The sequence below is a fragment of the Canis lupus genome, chromosome 1 (assembly GCF_003254725.2).
Source record: "Canis lupus dingo isolate Sandy chromosome 1, ASM325472v2, whole genome shotgun sequence".
NCBI classification, from domain to species: domain Eukaryota; kingdom Metazoa; phylum Chordata; class Mammalia; order Carnivora; family Canidae; genus Canis; species Canis lupus.
Window position 1 is genome coordinate 54,177,150 of NC_064243.1, and position 12,190 is coordinate 54,189,339.

General features: G+C 50.9%; 1 protein-coding gene across 2 annotated transcripts; it reads right to left on the reverse strand.

Annotated features, from left to right (window-relative positions):
• Positions 1–1,209: 1,209 nt before the first annotated feature.
• On the reverse strand, positions 1,210–11,001 carry TBXT (T-box transcription factor T). Of its 2 annotated transcripts, none has more exons than XM_025421887.3 (8): positions 10,617–11,001; positions 9,946–10,210; positions 9,105–9,239; positions 8,237–8,298; positions 8,055–8,116; positions 6,304–6,477; positions 4,882–5,011; positions 1,210–2,197 (listed from the first exon to the last, which is right to left on the reverse strand). In XM_025421887.3, the coding sequence occupies exons 1-8, from the start codon at positions 10,820–10,822 to the stop codon at positions 1,924–1,926; spliced, it is 1,308 nt and encodes a 435-aa protein (XP_025277672.1). In that variant the 5' UTR covers positions 10,823–11,001; the 3' UTR covers positions 1,210–1,923. The 2 variants fall into 2 exon arrangements, with proteins under 2 accessions (XP_025277672.1, XP_035564826.1); XM_035708933.2 differs by having other exon boundaries at positions 6,304–6,480.
• Positions 11,002–12,190: the final 1,189 nt, after the last annotated feature.

Genomic DNA, 12,190 nt, shown 5'->3' on the forward strand with positions numbered 1-12,190 from the left:
TACCAAGGGGCGGGTGCCAGGGTAGACCCTAGGAGGACAAGACCCTGGGGCCAGCCTTCACAGAGCAGTGAGCTACAGAGGCGGGCAAGTTTTCTGTGACATGGACTCCCAGTGCTGTGGGATCCCAGGGAACTGTCCACCACCTCAAAGCCCAGCCCTTCTCCAGCAGCCTATGCTGGACAAGACCCACAGTGCAAACCGGGGACAGTTTCATTTCCTAGTTCCATCCGGGCAGTGTTTTTTTTTCAAAAAAATATTCTAATACACTTATCAATAAATCTTCTGATTTGGGATATGTCTGCAAGTGAGCAGGAATAAAACCTAGTAGTTATGACATGGAGAAAAACTTTTAAGGGGCAAATGGTTGAGGAGAACCATGTCCCACTTCTACAGCAGGTGCAAGTACTCTAAACATTCAGTCCTTTGCACTGAGTTCTGGTTCACACTCAGTAAGGCAAATGGATAGAGTATACGGCCTCTAAGACGTCCGAGCACTGGACTGAGCCCCTGGCAATGATAATAATGAATTCACTAAGGTAACTAAAAAGTTAGCAGTGCTGACTTCTAAAACTACTTGTTCTCCTCCTTTGGGAAAGTTTCAAAGCCTTATTTCTCTTAACCTCTAACGTCCATAACACCATGTGTATCCATAATTCCGCTTTACAGGCCGAGCTCCAATGGACTGGCCATCTGTAACTCTTAGCAAGCAGAGGTTCTGAAAATAAAACTGGAACTAGTAGCATCAAAATAAGGATTCAGCCACTAGATGGAGAAATTGTCTCAGTCAAGAACAAGCAGCATTCTGGTTCTCTGGCGAGAATACAAACAGGAAATACATTTATAAATACTATTTGTCCAAACATATAAGCTGTAACTTTTTGTCAATTCATTTTATGTGCTTTTGCTTGAATTGTTTGAATTGGGTATACGTCGCATGTTAATCTTTCCTGTTCTGTGCTGTCATTATCCACGATTCAGTGTTGACTACCCAAAACTCTTAAAAATCATTTATCATTATTTGCATTTTTGTGGTAATCAGCATTGAGTAAATACATGCAGATTTCACTTCCAGTTCTGCAGCTCACTGGATAAAGCACCAAGGTTCACAGTAGATTGGTGCAAAGGCCTATGGGACAAGGTCTTTGCACCAGCTATCACAAAATCTCACCCCAAAAAAGAGGAGTCTGAATAATAACTAGACCAACCAAATTTGGATATTGCCTTTATTGTGCAGAAAATGTTTCCTGCTGATTGTCTTTGGCTACTTAAAAGAAAAATATAAACAATCATACGTTTAACAATACAAGAGATTAACTATCTATGCTCAGAACGAACATTCTAGGGGACAGAACAGGAAAATCTGCATTTCAACTACAATCTGCTGTCCTCGGCTATGATATGATGATTCACAGCGCAACTCCAACTGTGACACCTGCCATAAGGGGCCTGGAAAATACTCCAAAACAACAAGAAAGAGAATCCAGTGTGCTTTTTTTTTTTTTTTTTTTGTTCAAGGACTGGTGGAGTTTACGGATTCTGATGCGCCGAGTCATCTATGTGCTGCATAAGAAACGAACAAAAAGTTTCTGGACCCTAGCAAATAATTTTTATTGTAAATCGTGGTAAGTTTGATGAACTGCATTGCTTCTAGGCTGAATTCACCTGCACAGGAAGCGTCCCCAGTGCTGCCGCTGCTGCTGCTGCTGCTGCTGCTAATGATGTTGATGATGGTGTGCACAGCACTCTCGAGGAACAGCAGAACAGGTGTCCCTCGTCTTATTTTAAAGGGAGGGTGACAAGGCCTATTTCCTTCCTTTGACCCGTGAGCTGCCACTCTGTACCTGGGAGGTCAATCAAATCCACGCTCGTGGCCACTGAGCCAGACACCCAGAAGTCCTGCGTCTTGGATAACACAGGCCTCGGCTACATGGAAGGCGGCGACACAGGCGTCCACGAGGCGATGAGGCGGGCTTGGGCCGAGGCGTCGTACTGGCTGTCGGGAACGTCTGTGGCCGTGGGGGCCCCCTCGTACAGCGGGGATCCGGAGGCCGAGGGAGCCGGGACCGCGTGGCCGAGAGGCGCCCCGTGCGCAGAGGAGCCCCGGAAGAACTGCGCTCCCAGCCCGTTGGACATCCCGGCCGGCTGCGCTCCCGGCGTGATGGTGCCGTTGCTCACGGACCACAGGCTGGGGTATTGGCTGAAAGGGAACAAAACCGGAGACACTCAGGCCATCAGTGACCTGGAGAGGGGCTCGAAACCCAAACACCGAGGCGTCCTCCTGCTGATCGCTGCCCTAGAGGGCGTCTTCCAGACAGGCCCTTTGCTCTGCTACTAAGGCACCTTCTCCGCACCTGGAAGTCACTGTCCTGTCCATCAGCAGGAAACTGAATGATGGGACACTGACTGCAAAGGTTGTGCACATATACACAGCTCCTGCCAGAGCCCCAGCAGCTCTTTCTGCCAGCAACTCCAGGCTCCACGTTTGGATCCCAAATCCTTAGATACCCTGAGTCGGATGTTTCCCAGGACACACTTAGGTGTGTGTTAATTAGCATGTCCCACCCAGCTGCTGGGGTTCTTGCCTTGGAAACAGCACCCTCCGGGAACACTAAGGTATGAAAGGTGCTCAAAGGACGCCTGGGTGGCTCAGTGGTTGAGCGTCTGCCTTTGGCTCAGGTCGTGATCCCGGGGTCCTGGGATCCAGTCCCGTATTGGGCTCCCTGCAGGGAGCCTGCATCTCCCTCTGCCTATGTCTCTGCCTCTCTCTGTGTGAGAATAAACACAGAGAATAAACAAATGAATGTTTGTTTCATTCATGAGAGAGAGAGAGACAGAGGCAGAGATATAGGCAGAGGGAGAAGCAGGCTCCATGCAGGGAGCCTGACGTGGGACTTGATCCCGGGTCTCTAGGATCACATCCTGGGCTGAAGGCAGGTGCTAAACCACTCATGAATGGTGAGTTCATGAATAAACAAATAAAATCTAAGAAAGAAAGAAAAGAAGAAAGAAAGAAAGAAAGAAAGAAAGAAAGAAAGAAAGAAAGAAAGAAAGAAAGGAAGGAAGGAAGGAAGGAAGGAAGGAAGGAAGGAAGGAAGGAAAGAAAGAAAGAAAGAAAGAAAGAAAGAAAGAAAGAAAGAAAGAAAGAAGAAAGAAAGAAAGAAAGAAAGAAAGAAAGAAAGAAAGAAAGAAAGAAAGAAAGAAAGAAAGAAAGAAAGAAAGAGAAAACAAAAAGAAAGAGAAAGATGCTCAAAATAGAAATAGGCCTGGTCCTCTGCGCTCTGTCCTGTGCATGACAGCTCGATGCAGTGCAGAAGAGCAGCCAGAGCTAGACCCCAACACAGAGCCCAGTGCTGCCCTTTACTGGCTGGGTCAGGGTACCCTGACCTGCCCCAGTTTTGGGCCTGTTTCCCAAGAAAGCAGGAAAGGGATATTAGGTCCTTCTAGCAACACAGATTAAACAGCATCCAACCATGCCAAAATTGCTTTGAGAAAATGACTTTCTATAAACGAATGTCTTTCCCTTACTCCATATTGTGCTGTATTGTTCACCAAGCTCTGTCTTGTATTTCAGATGTATCAGACCTCGAAAACAAGCCTAAGTTGAATGAAATAGTTTATTGTCCCCATTTTGCACAGAGAAAAAAACAGCTCTGAGATGCCTGTTCCAAAGGCGACTGCCATGGGGCTGTGGGGTCTCCACCACCAGCAGTTTGCAACCTGCAGTTTAGTCCATTTATGTACAGATTTCTAAGCCACCTTCCCGATCTTGATTGGTCAGCTGCTTTTTGCGTTGTTTGCTTTATTTTTTTAAAGTAGACAATTAGATTCTGTTATAAAGTAATTGTTTCCTAGATAAAAGAATTAAGATCTCAGGCATATTTTGGTATTCTATATACAATAAATTGCAATGCTCTCATAGTCAAGATAACTTGTCTACAGACTCACTCTGCTGCGAGCCAACAACTTGCTAAATGATTTAGTATCTCTGAGCTTATTTCCTCAGTAAAAAATGAGAGCTGACTTTCAGCTTTGTCTTAGTTTTTTATAAAATCCTATGAAAAATCACAATACATTTGCAATCAGCTTGATTTTTAAGCCAATCTCCCTATATATTATTTTCAAGCTAATAATAAAATATTCCTTGTTCTTTACTAGTTACCAGCATATATGTGAAGGACTTTGATCCTGTATCCACAAAAAAATGCCAACACATTTTTCCCTCAATTTAACAGCTCTTGGGCAGCCTGGGTGGCTCAGTGGTTTAGCACCTGCCTTCAGCCCAGGTGTGATCCTAGAGACCCGGGAGCAAGTCCCACATGGAGCCTACTTCTCCCTCTGCCTGTATTTCTGCCTCTCTCTCTCTCTGTGTGTGTGTGTGTGTGTGTGTGTGTGTGTGTGTATATATTCATATATCATGAATAAATACATAAAATATTTTTTAATTTAACAGCTCTTGTGAAAAAAATGGTTCTAGAAACATTTCTTCAAATTTCACCTGCTATCCCCAGCAACTCTGTAAAGACAAGCTGAGGATGGGGTTATATAGCATCTTTTTTCTTGTAGAAATGAGGCTCAGCAAGTTTAAGAGACTTGTCCTATACAGGAACTAGTAAGTGCCAGAGCCAGGATGGGGACCCTGGCTTCTCACTGTTACAACCCAGCCTCATCCATGCCACCCAGAGGGGGCCACTGGTCCTCCCAAAAGACAGACTAGAACAGTAACACACCGTAGTCCTGTAACCTGGGATCCCCGGGTTAGCGGTAGAACTACAGTAACAGCCCAGCCACCCACACGTGCAGAATAAAAGCCAACGGATGGAAATGGCATGAGTCACCCTCACAGTCCCAAGAGAGCATGCATTGTGTCCAGACATACGTTACCTAGAGCCGGTGGGTGGGCCGGCACTGTGGCTCATGGGGAGCATGCTGGTGTGGGCAGGCGTCCCAAGGCTGGGCCAACTGTCATGGGATTGGAGCATGGACAAACATGCAGATGGATTGTCAGAATAGGCTATGGGGTATAAGAAAGCGTCATTAGTGGGGAGTCTTCCAAGAATAACAGAATGCAGTGAAATATTAGCATCCACTGGCACTATCCAACACTGGCACTACCCAACAAAATGGGTATGGAATATGAAACAGAAGACTATCCAGGGTGCCTATCCAGACTATCCATGGCTATCTTGGCTCAGGTCATGATCTCAGCATCCTGGGATTGAGCCCCTTGTCCGGCTCCCTGCTCAGCATGGAGTCTGCTTCTCCCTCTACCCCTCCCCCCCTCACTTGTACTCTCTCTCTCTCAAATTAATAAATAAAAAAATCTTTAAAAAAAAAGACTATCCATTGGTCTATTTAATTGGTCACCAAAGGCAAATATTTATATATTGTGTATATATTTTGAAAATATATTCCAGTAAACCCAAGCTTTTTCTTTATCTTCAGATCAATAGATGCTCTGTAAAAATGGTATCCTATGATCACTTGATTGGGGATTAATTATCTTTAAAAATAAAAATAAATACAACTTTAACCTGCCTTTTCCCAAAATATTATTTCATAAGAGTTGAAAGACTTTAGAAACCATCACTCCAGGCAAAACTAAAATATGAGCCTCTGAGTCTAGCCACTGGTTGACCAAGACCCAATAACTATGTCTTTACCAAATAAGCTCCTTTCATTTCAAATCAGCTTTAACTGCTTAATTGTTTTATGGTGTTCATTAGCTATGTTCCTCCTTTTAAAGCCAGACAAAATTAAGTCTGGGCACAGGTGGTGTCAGAGGAAGTTAGGTAAAGGGATCTTAATGGTCTAGCCCTGGGTCGGCAGCCTGTAAGCTCCCGTTAGGATCACTGGGGAGCCTGCCGACACAGTATGCCAAGGCTGGCTTCCAGGTGAGGCTGCTGCTGCTCCAGGCACCACACCTGGAGCAACATAGTTAGTGGATCCCGGGAGAATCGCTGGAAATCATGTGTGGGTCTAGGTAAGCCAGTAATCCTTCTACCTGACTGACTCAACATCATCGCTTTAGAGAAGTTGATAAAATATCCAAACCTGGGCCCCTAGAGATAGACCCACGGTTCTGGAGAGAAAAAGCTCCAGGAGTAACTGAGTACATTGAGCCCACCAGCCCACTGTCTGGACGTCTTGCTGGCTGAGCCAGCAGCAATAGCATGGGCATGAAGAAAGGACTGGCTTGGGTGTGTGCTCCTCCCCTGATCTCTGGAATCCATCCTACAGATGCCGTTCCACCAGTGGTCTTCCATCCATCCCCAAACCCCAGGCCCACTTGGACTTAGAACTTACTTGGAGAATTATTCCGATGTGCGTAAGGGCTGGGATAGGGGGATGGACGGTGGTTCCTCAGGGCGGGGTACCTTTCACAGCCGTGCGTGGAGGGAAGTGAGAGGGGGCCTCCGAACTGAGGGTGGGGGGTGGCAGGTGGACACAGGGTGCTGGTTCCAGGGATGAGCCAACCCCCTGCTGTGAGAAAAGAATGCTGAGTAACGGGCGTTTCATTACCTCCATTATCTAAAGGGCAGGAGGGCTGAGACCAGGAATCGTGTGTCTCTTTCTGAGGGTCCCCGATGAAGTGAGGACTCTTGGTGTCTTACACCGAGTCCCCAGTCCAAGTCTTAAGGCATCTGGGCATCAACTCCCCATGAGAAGCCACAGGGCACCTGAGAAGAAGTGGGGGGCCCCAGCCTCAGCCAACGCCTGCTGCTTCTTCAAACCCCCCAGAATCTTCCCAGGCCCATCAGCTTCCAAACCCTAACTGCTGAGCAAGAAAACACATAGAGAGATGAAATTCAGAGCCACACGCGGTCGAGACCCACGGAGTGAGTCATGCATGGGGTGTCCCCGCCCTGCTTTCACCTGCTCCTGCCACCACAGCACAAGGAGCGAGTCCTTGCTGGAAGTGTAACAGCTCCCGTCCGCTCTTCTTCTGTTTTAGGCTCACGTTCTCCCCACGTGCACATCAGTCAGAAAATCACTCTGACACTACCCTGCGCGCCTCTCACACTCCATCTCTTCTCCATCCACTGCTCTGAAGTTTGTTGTTGTTAATTCAGAAAAGCAACCTCTATGAGGACAACTACTCTGGCTATAGTTTCCAAACTACTAACAACGCTTCAGACAGTATGTGTGTGGGTGTGCCCACAAAGCCTGCCCACGCCACCCCCATCACTTGCCCAAGTGAGCGCAGCCCAGGAGCCACTTGGGAGAGCTGTTTGTTCAATTAGCCCAGAAGATGATTAACGAAGAAATAGAAGAGAAAACGAGTGTCAGCAGAATGTGCCACGCTGGTCCCCGCAGCCTCAGAAAGTGGCAGCAAGTGCTAACTTTTCTCTCCCAACCATGCCAGTTAAATTCCAAGCCCCTTCCCTGCATAGAGAGGAGAGCTACACAAAACTTTGCCTCCTAAGAGAGGCTACCCCTACTCCATAGATCTGCGCCACTTTGTTCTGGCTCATTGGACTCCGACAGGAAGCTGGAATTAGTGGACTTTCCCCATCCTACAAGCCACCATGCCCACCACACCAGCCTGAGTTCCTGGGCCACTTCCAGAACCACGATGGGCTGAGGGGAGAACCGCATCTGCACATACGCATCCTTCCACAGGTGGTCCTTCAGTCTGCCATCGTTGACAAAGACAGACGACATCTCCAAGTGGCTATCCCCAGCTGGCTTCTCCACTTGCCCAACAGAGCAGAGTCTAACCCCCCACCAGGATCTCAATAATCCCACCCAGACACTGTTAGAGCTGCCTCAGAGCCAAACAAAAGAACCCCCCCTCCCCCGGGGAAATTCTCCCCTGACTTCCCTGCCAAGAGTCCCAAGTGCCCCATGAGCATCCCCAACCCCCAGGTAGAGCAGAGGCTGAAGACCAGTAATGACATTGCTCCAACATCACGGGCCCATGTGCCTCATACACATGGGTAGTCTGCTCCCCAGCCACACTCAGAAACGTGCTGTCAGCCACATCCCCAGCTCTGGCTCTCAGAAGCCTAGTCCCCGAAGCCAGGGACGCGGGGACAGAGTGCAACAAACCGTACATTGGGAGTACCCAGATTGCTGGCTGTCTCCAGGCTCTTCCATCATATCTTTGTGATCACTTCTGTCAAAAAAGTGTATTGAGGTGTCAAAAGAGGAGAACATTCAGAAAACAGTATTTGCAGCAACAATTCCTCTTTCTGTGTATGTCTTTGCCCAAAGGGTAGAGTTAGAATTCTCTCACCTTTCCTTTGCATCAAGGAAAGCTTTTGCAAATGGATTGTATTTAATTTTAAGAGCCGTGATCTGAAAAACAAGAAATCACATTTACTGGGGCATTGTCCATCAACCAGAGGATTATAATTTCATCCCGAGAAATTGAGAAACATCAGCACCCCCCTTTAAATATTCAAACATAAGCAGACTTCTTTCCAGGTCTATTTTTCTAGTTTGGTCTGAGATGTCTGAGTCATTGTAATATTTCACAAAGAATAGTACATTTATGGAAGTTTTTAAATTCTGCTTTTCAGAGCAGAACTCACAGTGACTTAAACCAGCTGCTGACAACAGCCTGTCTGCACACACCAAATAAACATCGCTCAAAACATAACCTGGATCCGCTTAGGAAATGGTGATTTGCTCCTTCCAGTTGGTGCTCAACACTGACAACCAGCTATTCACAAAATGTCTGTACTTTGGGGTCAGACTTAGAGATTTACAGGCACTGAAGGGTATTTTGTATCTCGCTGACCCTTCATATTGAACAGCTTTGGAGGGTTGCCCCCCTTCCGAAAGATTTGCTAAGATTTCCTCTTTCACTTATTTTGTTCTCAAGAAATTCTCATAGTACTGAGCCTAAATATTTTGTTATTTTCCCTTGGAGCATTTAGTAGTTGGTTCTAGTTTAAGACACGTTTACGGAGCATTAAAGGAAAAATGCTTGAACAAGCACTATTTTTAAACTTTACTCCCCTCTGTCCCGATTTTTATGATCATAATACATTATTTGAAAAGGCATAACTTATCAATCTAAGGAATACCAACACATAGGATGTCCGCATTCTTTGTGACCTCCAAGGGAACATCACCCAGATGCCCACCCTGCCGCTCACCTCCTCGTTCTGATAAGCAGTCACTGCTATGAACTGGGTCTCTGGGAAGCAGTGGCTGGTGATCATGCGCTGTGCGCCCCCAACTCTCACTATGTGGATCCGAGGCTCATACTTGTGTAAGGAGTTCAGCATGATCTGAGAGAGGCACACAAATGAGACGTTCAGATAACAAAACATCCATTTGTCCTGCTATTGCAGAGAAAAATACATCCAAGGTGCAGAAAATAGTGTAGCTCACGAGAAAGTGTCTTTACTGTTGAGGCTCGTGGGTTTCCCATCAGGTGCCGCTTCCCACGACTGGTTTAAGAAAAGGAATGTGAGATGCTACACACCATTAAAGGCAATGAATGCCCATCGTGAAATCCTTTGACCTGGTATAATAATGTTGTAATGCTTCCAGGATGGTTATAGACACCTTTAAAAGCCTGAGCTTGTTGGCGCCTTGCTCGAACATGGGGTCTCCCAGTAAAAACCCCCCAGTAAAGACACTCTTAGAAGAGGACAAATTTACAAGGCTGTTCAGACCAGGCAGTGAACACGATGGCACATATTTAGCATGAAAGCGATTCTTTAGGATCAAGGCTGATATTTTCTCTAACTCTAGGGAAGCTGAAGGCTTGAATGCAAAAGTTTGCCCAAAGTCTGAGACTTTGGGTCTCCAAAGGTGAAGCTCTGCACCCTTCCTGGGGCTCAGGACCTTGGTGTCACGGTCATCAGTTGACTATAAACAACACGGAAGGCTTCACTGAGGAAGTCTGTGGCAGTTTCTCCGGGACAGATGTCACCTCCCACCCCTCTGAACGAGCAGCCCCACCGCCCCAGAGGGCAGCTGCACACCTACCTGACCCCCTCCGTTGAGCTTGTTGGTGAGCTTGACTTTGCTAAAGGAGACGGGAGCCTTCATCCAGTGAGCTCCGAAGTTGGGCGAGTCCGGGTGGATGTAGACGCAGCTGGGCGCCTGGGGCTCGGGCTTGCCCCCTGGGACCCACTCTCCGTTCACGTACTTCCAGCGGTGGTTGTCGGCCGCCACGAAGTCCAGCAAGAACGAGTACATGGCGTTGGGGTCCAGGCCGGACACGTTCACCTTCAGGACGGGGAACATCCTCCTGCAAGGGGAGGGGATGCAGCAGGGGGACCCCGGATCTGAGTCCTTACACCCAAGGCACAGAGCCTGGGACACAAGCATGTCATTTGGGGGCAAAGAGAAGCCCTCCAGCCTCCCCTTCCCAGAACCCTCCCCACCAAGTCTCCACGGTCTCCCACGGCCTCCTCCTCGGGTTTCCGCTAGGGAAGGCGTGGGTCCCCGAGACTTCTCCCAGAAAACCCAGAGAGTGACGATCAGGGGACACGGGGCTCCGTTCCCCAGCCGAGCAGAAAGGAGCAAGAAGACCCCCGCTGGGAGAACTCCGTGGGACCGCGGGAGACTTTCCTCCAGGCCCCCCCAGAGCGCTGGGCACAAGTCGAGCTCCGGGCGCGCCTACCTGCCGTTCTTGGTCACCTGGGCGCGCCTACCTGCCGTTCTTGGTCACGATCATCTCGTTGGTGAGCTCCTTGAAGCGCAGCCACAGCTCGCTGTCCTCCAGGCCCACGCGCAGCTCGCGCTCCGTGGGGTCGCCCTTCTCGCTGCCCGCCTGCAGCTCGCTCTCCACGGCGCTCAGCAGGTGGTCCACTCGGTACTGCAGGCTCTTCCCCGCGCTCTCGGCGCCGGGGGAGCTCATCCTCCCGCCCGCCCCCTCCCCACCGCCCCCCGGAGCCCCGACTCGCTACCGCAGGGCCACCTTCACCCCCGTCTGACGGCGCGGGGCCCCCAGCACTGGCCGCGGAGGAGGGCGCGGACGGCGATCTGGGGGGGAGGGGGCGGGGGAGGGGTGGGGGGAGAGGTTATTCCACTTGAACTCCCGCGAGGCACGGCTGGAGTAGGTCTCTGGGGAGAGAAACCTCGTCCCCTCCCATAAATAGAGCGGCGGCGGCCGCGGAGGGGGCCGGCGGATTGGGCCGCGCGCCCTTTGAAGTGCGGGGCCAGCTGCCCATTGGCCGCGCGCGGCCACTTCAGACCCGGCCGGCGGGCTGGGGCGCCCGGGGGCCCACAATGGGCTCCCGCGCCTGTTTCATGCAAATCCCGGGCCGGGCCCGGCGCGCCCCGGCCCAGCCCCGACACCTCCGCCCTCCCCCAAATGTTTGCACCTCCATCAAAGCGGCTGGGCGGGCCGCGGGCGCGGGGGGTGGAGGAGCCGGGCGCCCGAGCTCGCCGCGGCCCGCGCGTCCCCGAGGGGCTGCCCGGCTCTGGCTCGCCGGCAGCCCCGGACCGCACCGCGGGCTCACCTGCGCCCGGCCGGAGCCCCCACCCGCGCACCCACCCGCGGAAGGGCGCCCTGTCGGCCTCGCGGGGTCGCCAGGTCCGGTCCTCTGCAGGCTGGGCGCTCCCCCAGCGGAGTCCCGTCCCGCCCCGTCCCGGGGCGCGCGGCGCTGCAGGTGACTCTGCGGACGGCCAGGCCCGTGGCGCAGCCCACCCCGGCGCCCCCGGTTCCCGCGCCTCCGCGGGTGTGGGAGGGGGTGCCCCGCGCCCGGAGTCTCTGCGGGAGGCTGGGCTCCGCGCCCACAGAGGAAATACTCAGAAAGCAACCTCGGAACGAGCCCTTTTGGGAACTTTTCCTACTTCCTATGTAAAAGCAGGAGTTTGATGGCGAGTTTGCGCGTGCACTCAGTGTGACCGGGCGTTCGCGTGGCTTCTGTGGGCCGGCCTCTGCTTCGGTGGAAGGTGGGAGCGCGGAGTGGCTGGCCAGGTGCTCCCCGGAGAGCGGCTTGGGGTGCGCCTCCCGCCGGGCCCCGGCCCAGCCGCGCCCGGCAGTGTGGGGAGCCGGGTGGTTTATTACCTTTCGGTGAGAACCTCCGCGGGGAGAGCCAAGGAAAGGTGACAATGAGCAGGAAATAGTTCAATAAGGTCTCTTTAAACAATAACATTCCTCCTCAAACGGGAGCCCAGGAAGAGAGGAGGAAGCAGGAGCTCCCGGCGCTGGCTGTGCGCCTCTGAACCCCTCGCCCCACTCTAACCCAGCGCGGTTCCAGGCTGTTTCCAGGTCCCCTTC